Genomic DNA, 20,279 nt, shown 5'->3' on the forward strand with positions numbered 1-20,279 from the left:
AACATACCAGCAAGCATATTTATTGGTAATATGAAGGAGAGATCAAGCTCTGTTCTTATATATACAGCATACCTGTCATTCATCATTGAGTTATTAGAAGGAGGAGCAGGATAATTATAGACAGTCCAAACTTTACATTTGTGAAATCTAATGCTTTAAAAGCTGGAGACATGAATGCTGCCTTGATATTGAGCATTGACCTCATTAATCCTCACATCAAAGTCTCTAGAATCAGCAACTATCATTCAATCTAAAAGGTTATGCAAATCATTCACTATATGGCAGCATGTATCAGAACAAAAGTGCGAATAGTGATTTCAATAAGGAATCGTCACGATTACACAAATCAGCTAGGATTCTTCAACCACACATCTACGGGCAATCAAGAATGAAAGCGATCGATATGTGATAAGCTTCTAATAAAGAGTTGTATAAATGCCTATAACTGTGGGGACATTACATGATCCAAGTTTTCTGATCTTTGACATAATAGTCCAAAGGAGTGTTACTGCGGTAAATCAAGATTATATTAGGGAAAATCCCAATAAGGCACATTACATACTCTCCTCTCTTTTTTATCATATGTTAAGGGAGTCACAACTCTTCATTGCATATCTCTTGACCTTTCATTTGACTTAATTAACTTTTGAGCATTCCATTTATTCTCATGAGAGATGGATTCATGTTGAATCACTACTCATGAAACATGGGTTAATGAGTTTGACTAAAAAATCACACGGTTAAATCCTGATAGCAAAATCAGGATTTGACTTGCCGTGGAAATTATCTCCTACTTATATTATATTTGTTTGTTTGTATTTATTATTAAATCATATTTCAGAAAGGGAACATTACAAAATAGACAATTGAGGATTTGAGGTAATTGGTAACATTGAAAAATTATATGTCTTATACTTGTTAATCTTTGCACATAGTATATTGGTCATTAAATAACACTGATAGTTCAATGTCATGATTTTTTTACAGAATTTTCAAAATATTCTTGGTCCACTTGCCTTTCACCCATTTTAAACCTAATTTGATTAAATTGCATTTACATATTCAGTTAGCCATGTCAAAGCAGCATAAAATGGAATGCTATTATGGCATAATTACTACTACTAGCATGTGATGTTATGGATTGATAAACTATTCTTGAGATCCAGTGATACATTGCTGTTGCCTTGAAACCGAGTTGAGCATTCAAAAATACAAAGGTAACTTCAATTCTCAGAATGTTAGTTGTAATTGAGTAAATTTTACGTATAATTGCTTGCAAATCATGTTAACATTTAGATCCTGATAAGAAGATTCTGCACTAAGAAAATTTGATCAATAAACTAGGTAGCTTAGAACTTGAAAACTTTACCAAAACATTAACTGCTGACTATGTGAATCTACAAACAATTATCCTGAAAATATTAACAGTGAAAATAAAATATTGAATTCTCAAACATGCAACTGTCTACTCATTAAATCTGCAAGTAATGTATTCAGTATTGCACTGAAATGAAATTAAGAGTCTCAATGTCCATCAAATCATATTTTGGAAACTCATGAATCGGCTAGTCCAAATTTGAGTTTATCTTAGCGGCTTGGTAAAAACTTGCCAAAAAAGTGACTGTAAACTGTCTATACATGACTCAAAATCATCAGCAGATGTATGCTGATCACCACCAGACAGAGAGGAGTTTTGAGTTGGGCAACATAGTTTACCTTCGTCTCCAACCTTACAAGCAGAGTTCCTTGAAGAAGAGTGGATCCGAGAAGCTTCAGCCTAGATTTTATGGTCCCTATCACATTACCAGGAGGTTGGAGAGGTTGCTTATGAGCTGGACTTGCCAGATGACAATAGAATCCATAATGTTTTTCACGTGTCTTGCCTCAAGAAGGCGATTGGTCAACATGTAGTGCCTTCCGTTGGATTGCCCCCCCTTGAAGAAGAGGGGAAACTAGTTTTGGTTTGAGCCGAGGTGATTGAGGTGAGGGAGAGGATGTTGCATAATAGATTCATTAGTAAGTAATTAATCTGCTGGAAAGATTTGCCATAAGAAGACGCCACTTGCGAGGGCGAATCAATCTTGCAACATCCGGCACTGAGATTGCATGAGGGCAAGCAATCCCGGGAAGGGAGGACTATAATGTGCCCTTCTCCGCACTAGGCCTTACTGGCACCTTGTTGGTCTATCTCCCCATCTGAATAGGCTAACGACATTAATCTTGAGGATGCCAGCAAGTCACAGGAGTTTATTTGGTTTTGTTGGGGAAATATTTAAGTGGAGCAGCTTTTCTATAGTTAAGTCACTTTATTTTATAAAGTGGATTTATAAATTTACTTTGACTTAAAATCATTTTATAACAAAAGTAACTTAAGTGACTAGAAGATGAAAATGGTTTTTATCCCACATTGCCTAGTTGTTTGTACTTCCTCTCATATCAAGGTTATAAAAGCAATGAGCTTGTTTGGGATTGTCAGGATTAAAATATGATATTGTTCAAAATACAAAAGGTTGCTTAAATGTTGACTGGCTTTCTTAAGGACAAAACCGCTTGAGAAGATTTTGGAGACTGGACGTAGCCCCAGTATCTCTTGGACATGGCATACAAATCCAAGTATGGAAATGGCAGTATAGTGCATTCGTTTCAATTAATATCCCATCAGTAGCAGTGGGGAACATTTGGGGAAGTTAGTTCTCGCTAACAAGGAGAAGCCGCAAGACCAGGATCCAAGATAGGTGCAGAGAAGAGAAATATGTGATATCAGATGTGGTCCATATAAATCCCTGTACATGCATACATATTACAGTATAAGAGGTTGGAGCACGGTTGCAGCAGGACAGCAATAGTGTTGGATTATGGTTACAAGAGGATGGCAATAGTACTGCTGCGGCAGTAACTCGCAGGGAGTGTAATCAAAGTGTGGAGTACGGGTGTCTTCAAATACCAGCAGGGAAGCATGCACAGTCTTCGCAGTCTGTTATACCCGTCTTCACAGTCTGTTATACCAATGCTGAGAGGTCTGAACGCTTTGCAAAAAGACAGCTAGCGAGGCATTGTGTTTCTTAACGATTGACCACAGGATAGGCATATATTGGGTGCAAGTGAGAAGGCCACAGCGAGTGCAGGGAGGCTGCGGACCCAGATCACCATGCAAATGGTAGACTCCAAAAGCAGGCGTGAGTACAGGAATGGCATCAGTGCTGGTATCTTCAGAACTTATGTGCATTAAAGAGTGGGCCAATGTGAACCATACAGACTGCTAATTCAATCGTGGTTACCCCAGGTTCCATTGTTATTTTGTTTTTGTGTTCGTAAATCAGTGTTTTTAATGTTCGGACCATGAATAAGAATGTATGATCTTGTTCAGTGGCTATTCCTGCACATTCAATAGTAGATAATCGATGTGCTAGGTCTGATGTAATTGGAGAATGATATGTTTTCAGAATCGTTTCCTTTCAAATTTTCACATTATATAGAATTTCCTTAGTCATATTTGCTGCATTTCTGGAGTCGGATTATTACAGAATCGTTAAACAGAAAGAATGAGACAAAAGGTACAAGAACATAATTTACGTGGGGAGAACTCTTTCAGGTAAAAAAGCCCGCCATTCCAAAAGCAAGAGAGTTGTTATATCATATTCACCAACAAAATACAGTTAAAATACAATTTTCAGACTCTAAGCCTTAACATGGAGATTTACATCCTGCTCCATCATGGAGATGATCCAGCAGCACAACCATTGTAAATTGAATATCTCTCCCATACCGCTCCCGTAGCAACACTTGTATCTATAGAGCTTACAATGCAAGAAATAGCACATTCTCAAATGCGACAACATTCAATGTATCATCAACATGTAATAGAAACTCCTTTTTACATAACTCTAGCATAAATTAAAAAAATTTAACTCCGATCTTATCTAGGTGGAAGATTTTGTCCTACTGGAAATCTTTCCAAAAACATGCAGAAGAATAAAACAAAAATGCTGCCACATCTCACTTGAAGAGAACTTTGAGAAACTCATAAGCATTTCTATTCTAATATGCTGATTCAAACATCTTCCCATCAAGCCCAAAATTAAGCTATGCACTTTGAAAACCTAAAATATAACATTCATTCCTTAAAATCAACAACATGGGACCAATTAAAAATTACAGACATTAAATCCACTTGGGAATTCTAAGATTGAGGCACCTTAATCCCAACAATAGTTAGCTGACAACTAATATGAATTTATGATGATTGCCTTTGAACTTCATCGTGATTCAATATAATGCACAAATTGAATATTACAACATTTCACATCATATTCCCTGGTCTAGTGAAAACTTTGGGAGGGATTCTCAACTCTAATAATCACATTTAATTCTTTGAAATGGATAGTGTGATATTTCATTATTGATCAATGATATTATGATATTGACAAAACTAGTTGTCTGCTTACTCGATACAAGATACCACTACCATATCCCCTCAATGCCTCATTGTAATCAAATTTCTTATATGTAATGACTCCAATGGTTTTTAGGAGTCGAGATGTCAAGCTGCACGATTTGTTGAATCTGTGAAAAACCCAACGATCAAGGGGGTACAAGGGCTATGCCCTTGAGAGAATAAAATTAGATAATTTTTTACATGTCTGGGCCTTTTCTTTTTTTTTTTGAAAAAAGGGGTAAAAAATTCTTCAATCAAATCCAAATTACAGAGAAAAGGCCAAAGGCCCACAACAACACTACATATTCCTGTCTTCCAATAACAGTTGTTCAATAATCCCACAGTACTCAGAAGGTAACTCATCCCTAACACTAATATCCCAACTAACCACATTCTCTGAAACCCATTTCGCCAAACAATCCGCAACTCTGTTCCATTCGCAAGGGATATGACAAAAGGAGACCAAATCCAGGGAGCTACAAAGACTTAGAATTTGTTTGGCCAAAGAAGCTAGTTGCCAACTAACATCCTCCAAACTCTAGTTATTCAGCATATCCACAACAATCTGAGAATCAGACTCACAGATGATATTCTTCCAACCTAAAGAGCATGCTCTCTCAATAGCAATCTTAATAGCAAGGGCCTCCATCAAATTATCTGAATGTTGATCCTTGTAAATAGAGAAGAGAAAAACCGCAACACCATCATTACCTCTACCTATTGCCCCAATACCAGCATGACCAAGATTCCCCCAAGAAGAATCGTTCGTATTAATCTTCAAGACCCCAACTAGGGGAGGGGTCCACCACCCATCTCGACAGACCCATTGCTTAACATGGTGGGGTCTTTTTCCAAGAGTACATCCCCAACTATTCTCACCTAGGTTCAAATTCCTCACAATAGCTTGATCACCAAGATCTATACTTTCAAACATAACACACTTTGCAAAAATAGTCTCCTGAAGCCTCCTAAGAATCAACGTCCACAATTGAGAACTTCCTAATTTGGAGTCGCAAAAAATTATGTGATTCCTCTCCAGCCAAAGGTTCCAGAGAATGAAACACGGCCCAACTGTCCAAGCAATCTGCAAGAAAGAAGTCTTCGTTGGAGGTCTGCCCAAGCTTCCCCAAAGATCAATTAGAGAGGTAGCATGAATACAACCATGACTTCAAGCTTCCCACCATCTATGTCATATCTCTCTCGAAAAAGGGCAGAGAAAAAACAAGTGAAAGATACACTCCTCATTGTGCGAAGAAAGAAAGCAAACTGAAGGTCCCTGAAAACCTCGTTTGCATAGATTCTCCCAAGTGAGGCATTTCTTCTAAGCCAACAACATAAGGAAAAATTACATTTGGGCCAGGAAAAGTTATTCCAAACCTTCTTCCACTAGTGCACTTCGACTGGACAATGTAATTCCTGTCAAGTATAGCATAGCCTTAAGCTGTAGTATATTTACCTTTTGGGATAGGGCTCCAAGTCAAAACATCCCTCACATTAAGGGAGCTACAAAACCTATTCTCCAAAGCTTGAGAAAGAAGAGCACAATCCTCATCAAAGCCACCCACAGGCCACTCCTAAGGATCCTTCTAGCAAATCACCTCCACTTGACCCAAACGCTTGATAGTCTTAAAATGTTCCACCTTAAACCATCTAGCACTAGTAAAGGTATGGCAGAGAGGCAAAAGCTGGGGAAAGGTAGAGAATGGGAGGGTGGCCATCCCAAGAGTCCTGCCAAAACAGAGCATCCGAGCCTTTGTTACAAATCCAGAAAAAACCCTCCTTAACAAGTTGGGCTCCCTTCTTAAGAGTATCCTAGAGGCAAGAACCTTTACCCACCAAGTCAAGCCTTGGTACATCAAGGCAAACAGCACCAAGCAAGTAATTATGGGCAAGAATCTTAGCCCAATCCTGATCCTGATTTTTGCACCATCGCCAGTACAGCTTGGCAGCCAAAGCCGTGACAACAAGAGCCATCGATCTAAGACCAAGACCACCAGCATGCTTCAGCCTACAAACATACTCCCACTTGACCAAGCTCCACTTCAAGGATAGAAGGCTGCCAGACCAAAGGAATTGTCGAGATAAAGCATCAAATTCCCTCACAAAGTTAGAAGGGGGGGCCTAAACACAGCACCTATAAATGGGGAGAGACTGCACCACAGTCTTTAGAAGAACCACTCTCCCAGCAGAAGATAACCATATGTTAGTCCAGTGACTAACCTTACTCTGGAACTTATCCAAAATCCCTTGCCAGTAGCTTCTACACTAAGATCCCAAGGACAAAGGGACCCCAAGGTACATCAACGAAAGGGAACCGATTTGAAATTTAAGAATTCCAGCAATCCTGCTCTGAATAGGCTGAGGGGTATTAAAGAAATAAATAGAAGGCTTATCATCATTAATTTTCTGACCCAAGGCTCTCAAATAGACATCCAAAGCTTTCCTGATATTCACTGCCTCACTGATTCTAGCCAAGCCCATCAACTCAGTGTCATCCACAAACTGAAGATGAGAGTAGGAAGGATTTTTTTTTTCCAGCTCCAACCTTGGATAAGACCCTGCCTCACCTAAGATTTTATAAATCTGCCAAGCCCCTCCGCCCTGATAATGAATAAATAGTGAGATAAGGGGTCCCCTTGCCGAAGTACCCGAGAGGCACCAAACAATGCTGAAGGTTCTCCATTAATGAGAATTGAGGAGGACAAGGTCACACAACTAAGAACCCAATTCACCCACTCCTCATCAAACCCGAAAGTCAAAAGAATTTTTTGTAAGAACTCCCAACTCACCCGATCACAAGCTTTGGCCATGTCAAGTTTAATGAACATAGCTTTCTCCTTAGATGTAGCCATAGAGTGAACAACCTCCATTGCTATCACAACCCCATCCAAAATTTGTCTTCCTTCAACAAAACCACCTTGCTCAGCCAAGTTCAAAGAACCAAGGAGTGGCTTGAGCCTCTCAGCAATCAATTTGGTGATGATCTTATAGACAACATTACATAACGAAATAGGCCTGAATTGATCCAGTCGGTTAGCCCCTTCCTTCTTAGGAAAGCAATCAATCTGGTGATGATCTTATAGACAACATTACTTAACGCAATAGGCCTGAATTGATCCAGCCAATTAGCCCCTTCCTTCTTAGGAATGAGAGCCAAGAAAGTAGAATTCAAAGACTTCAGCATTTGTTTATTTCTATGTGATTCTTGAACTACATCTAGAAGATCAAACTTTATTACCTCCCAGAATTCTTGAAAAAACTCAATCGGAAATCCATCTGGGCCAAGGGCTTTACCTTTCTTCATATTAAACACAACTTTCTCCCATTCAGGTAACAAGATAGGACTTAAAAGGGCCCCATTCATCTCAGCAGAGACAAGATGGGGGATACACTCCAAGATGGCCCGCTCCTCATCCCCAACAGTAAGGTCCTCCCTAGTAAAGAGATTAGAAAAATAGTTGACAGCTTCCCTAGAAATTTCCTCATAGGAATAGATCTGAGCTCCATCGGTTGAGACAAAAGAGGAGAGAGAATTCCCCTACCTCCGGGCCTTAACTAAGTTATGAAAAAAAGTTGTGTTCCTGTCCCCCTCCTGAAGCCAATCAATACAAAATTTATGCTTCCAAAAGATCACCTCTTGCAGCTCCCACTCTTCAAGCCCCTTAATGACTGAGGCTTCAGCTTTACTCAGATCATAAGTCAGCCCTTGGTCCCGAATCTGTCGAGTACTATTGTCCAGCTTGGACTGAGCAACTATCTTCTAGGCATGTAGGTTCCCAAGATACTGTTTATTCCATCTCTTAAGCCTGTACTTCACATGTTGAAGCCACTTACTGAAAGTAAACATGGTCGTCCCATGGGCAGGCATCCCCTTATGCCACCAATCCAACATAAGGTCTAGAAGAGGAAGGTCTCTTAACCACATCAGCTGAAATTTAAAAGAGGGATTTTTGGTGACACTGAAAGAGGTGGTGGAGAGCCTAATAGGTCAGTGGTCAGAGCCTCTCCAGTCAAGAATTTCAGAATTGGTGATCCACCTGTTGTTCATCCAATAGCAGGACACCAAGAATCTATCAAGCCTCTCTGAGATAGCCTCATCACCACATCTCCGATTATTCCATGCAAAGACACCATTGGTTGGCTTCACATCATCGATTATTCCATGCAAAGACACCATTGGTTGGCTTCACATCAATAAGATTCAAGGAACCAATCATATCTCTGAACAAATTTGAAGACAGGTCCAGCCTAGCAATCCCCCCGCATTTTTCATCTAGGCTAGTAACAACATTAAAATCTCCTGCCATAATCCATGGGAGAAATGAGTCCAAGGTCTGGATGAATCAAATATGGACCCATAAATGGGACTTGCCTGAAAAATCAGTAGGAGCATAAATATTGGATAGAAGAAACCTTTCCCCAATCTCAAAACTAGAGGCAACCAATGAAGTGGAGGACCGACTAGAAATCCACCACAAGGGGGAAACCTTCCTTGGATTCCAAAAGCAAGCCACCTCTCCTGAGCTGTTCGAAACACCCACCCCCTGCCAACAGCCTTGGGGCCAGATATGCGGAGCACAATTAGCCAAACCATCCATTGTAAGCTTAGTTTCCTGAATAAAGACCACATCAGGAGACTAAGATACAATTAATCTGCGAATAGCCTTTTGTCTAGGGATGTTGTTCAACCCCCTTACATTCCATGACAAAACAATCATTTACGAGGGTGGGAGAAGTGGGAATCAATGAGTATCACAAACCCAGACTCAACCAAAGTATCACCCATCATCTTCACCTTCTCTTGATCAATCTTCCTACCACTCTTTGTCGGTTTATCTAAAGTCCCCTTCTTGAAGGATTTCTACTGGATGCCCAATACAGGAGGAGCTTTATTCCCCTTTACAAAATCTAAAATTCCCCTAGGCGTAAGGGGATCAGGAACCACCAAAACTGAACCCTTCGAACCTTGTGACCCCCTAAGGTCGCCAGAATCCAAAACTTGATGAGGCAAATCAATATCCGGCTATCCAACCTATTGGTCCCCTGAGGATATAATCTGATCCTCCTTCTGCGCATCTTCAACAAGTACCTCACATTGTCCTTTAGCCCCAGAAGAGAGCTCGACTGGAGAACTGTCCTCTAGGACCAAGTCACCAAGAGCATCAAACCTCTTAAAGGTGCCTTCAGTCTGTCTGTCCATCCCAAGTCTTTTCTTGCCTTTGCCTTTGTTACGAGACTTAACCTGAGTAAATCCCTTGGTATCAACAGGTCCATTAGATAAAGGAGCCTTTCCCTTGTCCACCCTAGGAGGGCCAGGGGTAACCAAGGGGGGAGACTTATTCCTAGGACATCTGCAATGTAAATGACCATATTCATGGCAAATTCTGCATCTAAATGGAAGGGTCTCATAATCTAGCGGCTGAATCCAGGAAGATGATCCCATGCAAATCTCCATAGAATCTGGCAACGGATTATTTAAATCAACTTCTACACAAATAAGGGCAAATGAAATTACCTTACGGTCTTGAGTTTGTGTAGCTGAACCCACAGGTTTTCCCAGAAGCAAAGAGATTGAGTGAAGGATATCTTCCCTCCAGAATTCCAAAGGAAGTCTCGGCAAGCAAACCCAAACAGGAACACGTGAGGGGATCTCCTTAGCAGAGTTGAAGCCTGTGTGCCAAGGTTTGATGAAGAGCCCCACTTGGTTAAAGAAATGAGGTCCGCCTTCAAAGGCCTTATTCCTGTCCGTCATGCTTGAAAAGATGACCAGAAAATAGTTATTAGCCGCTAACAGAATCTCCATATCCCCTTTTGGATTCCACACCTGGCGTGCCCAGGAATCCAACACTGGCAGAGAAAGGCGAAGGCCCAGAAATTTGCAGATAAGGGCATGGTTGCACCAATATTTGACATCCTCCGAAACTTGCGTAGGTTGGATAATTAAAACTAGCCGGTCCTCAAAACTTTGCAAACATCCATTAAATTTTCTTAATCGAAGCATCCCTTTTGGAGAGGAATCACCTTCTCCAGAATGGGGTTTACCAGTCATAACCTTATTGCAGCCATGCAGTAGAGAAGATGGCTCACCCATCTCCATGTCTCCGAAGGGAATCTAAGAGGAGGCTATGCCTCGATCCCCATTCAAGTGACCCAAGGTTCAGCAAAAAAGACGAGAGCCAAGGCAAAAGCCCCACAATCGTAGAATTCCTCAAGCTTCCACCGAGGACACACCAAGGGCGGGACTTGGCTTGAGAAAACCCACCCACGAGCTGCAAATCAGTCCACACCGCAGCCTGAACAGCACACACCCCTGCCAACCCAGCTACGTCCTCCCCAAACGCAGTCCAAACGCTCACCAGAGATCGCCGCAGCAGCCCAAATAGAGAATGGGCTAGGGCATGCAGGCCCTACCGCAGAGCTGAAAACCGCACGCCATCCACAAATTTATTCACATGTCTGGGCCCTTTTTATGCAGCCAAGTTTTTGACATTTTCTCACTGAAAACTCAGTAAGTTATTCACAAAAACTCAGCAAGTGTTTCTGCTAGATTTTAGTCGGAAAACTCAAGGCTCAATAAAATCGCAATTTTTTCATCACTCGCCAAGTTTTCACCAAGTGCACCAACTGTACCTTCCACAAATGACATAAATCCCCTTTTATATCCTTGATTGTGGGGAAAGATTACATCTTTTCACTATCATCATCTCCTTTGAAAAGGATATATCTCTTCATAACCAAGTGCTGCCCTTGAGTGCTCTAAATAATTATGTCTTTTAAACTAATCGAACTTCTAGGCTTCTAGCTATCATTTCCTTGAATTTAATCGGCCTCCAGTTTAAACACTGCTGCCCAGGTTTTCTATTAGTTGAAGCAGTAATTATATTTGTTAACTGCTGCAATTTCCAAAGTGCACTGATTCGAGGAGACATGACAATATGTTCTAAAATTTACCTTTTTAATAGAAATGCCGTTATCCACTTAAAAATAGCCTTCAAAAAAAATCCCAAAAACACATCCTGCCGTCCCCAGCTGTCTCTGTCCCAGAAACTCGAGGGAGCATAGCAATAAAGCTATGTTACCAAATTCTTCCTTGGTAACCCCAAAGTCTGGTCCGGTTCCTGCAAAAGTCTGCTCCTTATCATATTCTTGTAAAAATTGGTGAATCTGCAAATCTACAGCATGCCCCAGGCCAAATTTTGCCAAAAATTAAAAAGTCTATTTTAGTCAATCCAAACCTCCAACACTAGAATAGACCACTAAAAAGGCCAGAAAGGTAAAACATATGTCATTTGGACTAAAACATTAACATATATTGGAGGTGTATATTGCTAAGTTGCTTTACTAATAGCATAGTGGTGTATGAACTTATTCTCTGTTGCATACATATACATATACATATATACACACAAATATGTATGTATATTAAGAAAACATATGTTTTTGTGCAGAGAAACCCAAAATGAATTCGAACCAACTTCCGAAAAAATTGAACAAATTTCAAACATGCATCCAAACCTGAATCCATACCGGCAACTTAGTTATTTTATGTTGTAAATTGTAAATTTTACTTTGTTTTTGTGGTACTACTATGAGTTCCTATAGATTAAGTCATGAGGAAGAGGGGCTTAGCTGTTGAAAATTTTGTGGTAGAGGTGTGGGATGAGATAAGTGGAGAAAGGATTGTTTTCAAGTTGCTATTAAATAAGAAAACATATGCTTTTGTAGATATATTTATTCAGAAAACATATGCTTTTGTACAGACGAACCAAAAACGAATTCAAACCCACTCCCAAAAAATTTGGACGAATTTCAAACCCGAATCCATACTGGCAACTTAGTAATAAAGCTATGAAATTATAATTTTGCAGTGCTAACAGTAACTTTAGAAAAGGGCTAAACTTCCCCAATTTATAAACTCCACCATTGCATTATATAGGGAAACAAGCTGAAAACAAAAGCAATAAATTGATGCACCTTTGGCACACAGACATTAAATAAAGACAAACCTTTGCCCTTGATTTTCCAATTCGCATTCATCCTTGTTTGCATCCAAATCTAGATCTGTTTCATCATCTACATCCAGAAAGTATCTCTGAAAACAAAAAACATTCATCAAGAAAAAATAAATAATAGCAAGCCATTCGACAGTAAAGTTTCAACTTGTTGACTAAACAATTGGCTCAACTTCTTCAGAATATGTGCCATTTAAAACAGCTTATCTCGCACAGATTTAAGACAAAGCATTATTTTAACCATGAAACCATGTCGTGGGGATTACACTATATTCATGTCCATAAAAAAACAAGAGAAAGGTAACATATGGAGCTTTTATAAGCAGATATGAAAAACCCTGCAGTCTATGTATAGTTCTCGTTCTATAGAAGTTTCAGTCTGAAGCCGCACAAACTTTAGAATTACCAAAACCTGCCCTTTGCGACTGACAGTGTCCTTAAGGGGCAACGGATTGACTGCTTAGTGGACAGTGTAGCCATGCATAATTTTATACGGAGGACTAGTGGTGAAGCAGGGACTACAAGTTGAGGACTTTCCAAGGTTTGTTGTCACTATTGCTAATGAATTCACATTAAATTGCACCAAGCCGGTTCTCCAACTAAGCATTCATATTGGAGATTACACCTTGATGACTTTTATGTGCTAGAACTTGACAATATAGATGCCATTTTGGGACTCCAGTGATTACAGTCACTTGAACAAGACGTTCAAGACTTTCACGGTTCACCAGATATAAGTTGAATTTATGGTAGATGGGAAGAGAATGGTACTTACAGCTTTGTTTGAATTTATGGTCCTTAAGGCTATGTTTGAATTTATGGTAGATGGGAACCAAAGGGAGGATCTTGCACCTCCGAAACTGTGAACCAAAGGATAACCATTGATGAATATAATGCCCAACCATCCACTTAAATAGGCCCCCAAAAAGTGTCATGAAAATTACAATAGGCCAGGCCAACATTATTTTATTATTCTATTATTTTATCCTTTAGCCGTTTTAATGGTGTTATTTAAATTTTTGGGCCACTCGATTAATTAGCTTAATTAGTTCACTCTCACTCCAGATTCGTGAGACCTCGAAGGATCTATTTTCAGCAGCGGTTTTCTTCTCTTCTTCTTCCTCTACCAGGAAGTTTCAGAGACATTTGATGCACACTTCCAGCCCGGTGGTTTATCCTTCTGTCTCTAGGTTCTTCTCTACTGCTCTAATTTTGTAGTGAGATCTCGAGATCTTTTTGTGACCCCCTCCCCCTCTCTCCTTTTTGGTTGTTGCTTGTTTGATCTTGTTTTTGTCATTTTCCTTTCCGTGCCATTTGGCACTCCTGCTGCGGGGAAGCATTTTGTCTTGTGGTCGATAGTTCCTTTGACCCTTTGTGGTTGTTGAAATTTTCATGGAATATGTAAATGCACTAATGCTGTTGTAATTTGTTTGATCTCCTAATACAAGTTATTGTAAATTGTCACCTTACAATAACTCCTACAAATATAAGTGACATCATTTGGAAGTCATCACTTCCTTGTGATGTACACAGGGGGTAGGCCCATTAAAATCACAACCACGAGGTATATTCATGAATCACAATCCTCTTGATTGCTACAATTTATTGATCATTAAAGAATCCATCTCAACATGGTTTACTCCCTCTGAATCAATATGACTGAGATTACTAAAGGTTGACTGAATCACATCCTCTATCTGCTCCCTCTCTTTAAGGTTGCCTATAATGAAATGTCAGGCTCCCTCTGAATCTCAATCTTTTGAGATCCTAATCCAAAGTTGCTTTTGAAGAAAAGTCAAATTCCCTCTGAACCTAATATCAATCTACCTTTTCCTGCAATAAGATTCTCGGAGGAAAAGATCAAGGCAAATAGCTCTTATAGAAATACAAATAAATATTTGTCTACACATCAATATTTAATCTTTCATTCCAATAGACTTTATTGTAGCCAAAAACAATTATTTATTATATTAACTATTTCATTAAAAGAGATTATATGGTCATGTTAGTTGGAGATTACCAATCACCTCGCATACCAACACAATCGATTATTTCCCTTGTAAAATATTCTTTTATTATAATAAAATCAAATTTAGATAACCATTTACATTATCCTCATAGCTATTTTCCATAAATGTACATTAATATCTTTCTATATAAATGGATTAATAAATAATCATAAGCATGAATAATGATGACCACACTTCTATTTGATTAATGTTATTTGGATAATATATCATACCTTTAGATGATTGATCAACAACTCCGCCAATGTCCTCGGTAATTCATTTAAATGAAACTATGTGCCATGTAATACACTACATTTGTTCCTTTTGTCCCATCCATGAAAAATTACATTGGCATTTAGGAATTTTAACTCCTGTCTGGTCCATGTACCTTTCCAACATCTATGTGTATGGACTATCGTTGTTTATGCGATTCGTCCTACACGTTTATCTCCTTTCACGTGTACATCTTGTCCACCTTTCAATAATGATATTACTTGCCATGCAGATGCAAAGAAATGATCCAAGTGCCCCTTAAAGCAGCAACCGCCTATTCAGCATTTGAAGACTAACAGGAATCCCTTTAGATTTTCCGAGCATCTCAAGTATTCTTGTTCAGAAAAACCTTTCTCCAGTTTTATGATCACTGCACCTTTGCATATTATTTAATTCCAATAACCTAGTTTAATGCTTCAGACCTTCATCAATAAAATTGTGACTATCAAATGGTTCACTATTCATACTTGACATCTCCCAATCGACAGTCAATACTGTGAGAATGGATCATCTCTTACTTCCCAGAATCAATTCACATCTTAATCAACCATCATAATCACAAATGCTGATATTTCATGCGGTTTACTTCACGCTCCTGAAATACTATATATTTATTAAACTCTTCCTGTTCTACCATGACTCAACGACTCTGAATATCGGCAACATATTGTATTCAATGATTAGGAAATCCTATTTGGTCGAATTGAACTTGATCCTGAGATGTTAATGCTTGTTTGAAGAGTGAATCAGGTCAAAGAAAGCCTTGGAAATATCAGCTTTATAACTGTACAACAAAACACCAAGGTCGAGATCCACATTGTGGAGATGAGCCCAAATCCCGATTAACAAATTTAGGAGACAAACTGCAGCAGAGAGAAGTTCTGAAAAGGAAGCTATCGGATTTGTTAAAATTTTGGATGAATCTGGCCACTTTCTGCTGCTAGGCCAGACCATTCACGTTCATCCACGCAAGGCGGAATAATTGTGCCTACTCTGCCCACTTAGATGTCTGCAGTATGCCGCAGATGAGACAAATCATTTAGTCATATCTTGATTTAATGTGGGTGAATACATCCATTGTGTCTCCAATCACATGAATTCAGGTATAGAAGATCATTACAGACATTATTTTTTTTTAAATCTTTTATCCCAAGAGATCGAATCTGCTCTGACACCATGTTGAAATTTTCATGGAAAATGTAAATGTACTAACACTGTTGTAATTTCTGTGTGTTCCAAATTATATTCTTAAGGCATATATATATGGCATTTAAGAGGCATGTCTCCATAGAGACATGTCTCTTCAACTCTCATTCGTTATCAATAACATATGTTTATTATGATTAAGAATGTGATAATAACTCTTTATATATATATATTCAATAAGTTTTATCCGAAAGAAGCTACAAAACATTAACAGTGGTATTTATTGGACATTTAATAAATTTATCTTATCCTTTCTATCTCAACTAATTGGGGACATTACAGAGTGATTTCTTAATCATACTTGAATTGTTATTTTGACTCGGGGGGAGTTTCTATTATCATATTCTATCAGCACCATTCCACTTATGGAATTTGGTATTAATCATTAATGTCAAAGGGGGAGTAGTGAGTCAGGAAGCAGCATTAGTTCAAACCAGATTCGGTTTCAGATGGAGTTGCCATCAATGACAGAGTGGGAGAAGAGTCAGAAGATTGATTTCAAAGGTGAAGACAGCAAAGGTATTGGTGAATAGATACGACACTAGATGCCATTCTACAAGGAAATCATGGTCATACTTGCTGCTGTGGGACATGGTGATTTATTGTTGCTGACGTGGTAATTAATTGAAGCCAGTATGGTATCATTTGTGATGTATGGCAGCTATCCTTGGTGTATGGCAGCTGCAGGTGTGTTTATACTCTGACAGATTCAAAATTTGATTCTTGGCAGCTGCATGTGTTTTGATAAAATCAAATCTGATTCTTGGACACTTTATTTGAAACCAATTCATTAATTTATTCATCCTTTTTTGGCGTGACTTTGTGTAAGGTTTTGTATTAAGATAGGGAATCGTTTTGAACCCTGGAGAAATTGATAAATACTTCAGCAATCCCTTCCTCAGTCAGAGATTACTGAGTCAAGCATGCATGCTAAGCGCTGAAAACATATTCTGTTATTCTCTATCATTTTTTTGGCATGGAATAGTGTTTGGTAGTCCTTTTCAGTGTGCTGAAGATAAGTTGTCAAGAAATGTTTCAGGTAATGGGGTACAAATTTTTGTATGGAGATTAAAGCGACTGGAATATTATGAAAAATGTTAATATTTGTGTAAAAGTTGAAGTTAGTGCTTTGAGCAAGGTTGGTGCTCTCTGTAAGTTGGTGCTCTCTATGAGTTGGTGTTCCCTAATGTAATCTGGGTTGGTGCCCATTCATTAATAAAAGCTATTGATCTGATGTGATTTTTTATTCCTAAGGGTTTTCCACAAGAAATTTGGTGTTTTCCTTTTGATACTTGCTCTCTCTACTCTAATTCTCTGTTTGCTGTGGTTTTCTGTGTGCTCTTCAAATAGGATTATTAACTTCTTTGGTTGAATCAGTAAAATGATGGCCCAATGATATGCCAAACAAGCATTTAGCATAGATAAATTGATCGTATGACATAAACCAAACAATAAAATAATATAGAAAATCAGTTAAAATGCCCCGATATACAGTCCGAAGCAGACTTGGAGAAGATTCTCCTTGACTGATTGCTTGACAAAAGGGAATTCTCCATTTCTTGTGAACCACAGATGGAACATGCTTCATGCAATATTTCTTCAAAAAAGAACACCTAGAAGGTAATCAAATAATGTTTTTCAGAGAATACTAAATTAAAATGTTGTCCATCTATGTCAAATTTGACAAGGGAAACATTTAGGATATCCTTATGCAACTTCAGAAAAGTGAAATGATACTTCCTGTTAAGCATAGCAAGGCATGACAATAAGTAGCCTGCACAATTGGGTAATTTGGCTAAGGGGTTGTAGCATTTCTTGTCAGCTATGAAGGTTGATTCATAGATGGGATGTGTGGTTACATGCCTGTTCGCATGATATGCTTGTAGAAAACTTGTGTTGTAAGTGTTCTTGGAGACTGAAAATTTATTGCACTGATTCCCTTGTTGAATAATACATGAGGTGGCAGCTGTGGAGGCTGGATTTTTTCCTCCTGAGAGTTTTCTGACATATCTTGTGCCATCTTTAATGGCATGTTGTCTATTCTAAGATTCTTTTACTTAAGAATTTTAAAATACTTGTTTACATAATAGATTTCTCTATTTGGTTTGTGGTTTGTATAACCCTTGTTGGAGTAGATCTAGTGGCCCTACAGAAAGAATGAAGACATGCCAAGGCATGAGGGTTGTGTGCAGTTGTTGTTTATTGCAGATTTGGGGGCTTTGGATTGCAGGTTTTTTATTTTTTTTGCAGACCCACATTTATGAAACTAAATTGAAAAGCGGGTTTTTTATGGCGGTTCATTAAGAGGCTCTTGGAAGGGAGATGTCACAAATGACTTGGGCCAAACGGACCTCACCATTGAATCCAGTAGACAAAGAGACAACAATTGACATATAATCTAATCTATTTTAATTTTTGGTTCTTGAAGATGAAAAAAATGCCCCCCACCTCATCGTATGGTTGTACAGCCATCCCTTATGAAGAGAAGGTGAGACGAAGAAATATATTATTTTTTGCCCACAAAGAATGGTTCTTTAATTAAAACCACAAATTTTTTAAAAATATAAAATATAAAACTAAATTGAGCCCTAAAAGTTATTTCAGATCTGGTTTTTTAGAAGCTTGCCACCACCTCCAATAGTGACAACCCCCCGATAGGGCCACTGGTGGAACACCAACCCACCATCACCCAACCAACCCTGTTTGTTTTACACAAGGAATAGAAGGAATATTTTTTACTAAAAACTACAATTTGGACCTGGAGTGTCAGATTTTCACCTTCTTATAGTCATTGGAAAGGAGATCCCAAGAGTGACGGAACTAGTTTTCGCCTGTTTTGTCTTTTGAAAGTGAAATGCTTGTTGGAAATCAGATGTTCTTTACAGACTTGGAGAGGTCATAATTTGTGTATGTGGTGTTGGATTTTGGGCTTCTTATAGTCAATAGGAAGCTCATTCAAAGCATTACACAGCACACAGTCCATCAGACAGAGAGATGTTGTTGCATTAAATATTTGTTCATATTTTCATCTAAGCTGTTTCTGTGTATGCAAGTATGGTGATTTTTGAGAGCTTACGGCAACTCAAATCTTTGCAATTTAGAGTTAGACTCATTCTGTACTCACATCTCTGATTAGTCTCAAATTACATGGTTACCAGTATATTATTGCATTTATATGTTGCATTGTTGGTTTAGCTTAGTCACTTGTGCTCGCTTGTTTGTCACGTTGAGGAGGAGAAATGGTGATACCAAGTAGTGTCATGATGTGAGACATAAGTTGTTGACTATGTATGGTGCAGACAAGTATGATACAATGGAAGTTTGATGATCATACAATTAGTGGTGATGATTGCTTATGCAGACACATTATTGGTGGTGTTGGAATGGTTCCTAATTTTTTGTCGAGGTGTATCTTCTTGTTTGAGAATTGACATTTTATTTGACCTTCTAGTAGCTCTTGCTATTGCAATTGAGTGCTTTGATTATGTGAGTGCCTTGGCTGATCTTTGATTAGAAGATAAGTATCACAATGTCATGGATAGCTTGATTATACACTTCAATGGGAGCTTTCTACAATGATGCATGGCAATGTTGTATCTTCTTAGTTCGGAGATGGAGGTTAAACTCCTCCGTTAGGGAGCTCTTAGAGTTGAACTCTTTGATCGTGTTAGGGCCATGGATGATCTTCAAATTGAAGATGTTCTGCATGATGCCATGGAGAGCTTGGTATCACAATTTAGGGAGAACTTGTGGTAGTGATGCGAATTCACCATTTGATGGGGGATGATCTTTTGTAGTGTTTGTTACAATCATGGATCAAATCTTGTATTCATTTGCAATGAGGGTTCTTTGACATTTTGGGTTTAATTAATAAGAGATGATTACCTTCAAGTGATTTGGAGATGTTCATGTTTTGTCATCTGACACGCTATCCTTGTTTGACAATAAGTTTGTCATTTCATCATGATATACTCATTGCACATTAGAGTTTTGGTATGATTCAAGTTTCCTTAGGAGCTTGATATGTTAATTTAAACATGTGATCTTTCCTTCAGGATATGTGAGATCATGTTCTCATGTTTATCTTCTTGATTTTGAGATTAAAGCTTTGACATTGATCTTGTTTGGTTCTCTTGGTACTGAATGCACGATCATTTGCTTGACTGCTTCATGATAGTGCTTTGTTGCATTTGGAGTTTGATGTGGCTTGATCATATTATAGGTGCTCATGGATACTTAGAAATATAGGTATGCCTAGGAATCCCCTTATGTTAAGACATGTTAAAATTACTACCCTTGGTGAGATTTTAGCAAAAAGTCTAAGAAACCTAAACCTTATATGGA

The 20,279-nt window shown here is 38.6% G+C and overlaps 1 protein-coding gene across 1 annotated transcript in view; it reads right to left on the minus strand.

Moving 5' to 3' along the window:
• Window positions 1–20,279, minus strand: part of LOC149566287 (Nop53 protein) — a 106,539-nt gene that overhangs the window by 61,952 nt on the left and 24,308 nt on the right. The window contains exon 7 of the mRNA XM_089819695.1: window positions 12,442–12,527. Coding sequence (XP_089675821.1) covers window positions 12,442–12,527 — 86 coding nt within the window. The remainder of the gene's footprint in view (window positions 1–12,441; window positions 12,528–20,279) is intronic.

This window comes from Cupressus sempervirens, chromosome 3 (assembly GCF_028749045.1).
Source record: "Cupressus sempervirens isolate cs-2001-9-10 chromosome 3, ASM2874904v1, whole genome shotgun sequence".
NCBI classification, from domain to species: Eukaryota; Viridiplantae; Streptophyta; class Pinopsida; order Cupressales; family Cupressaceae; genus Cupressus; species Cupressus sempervirens.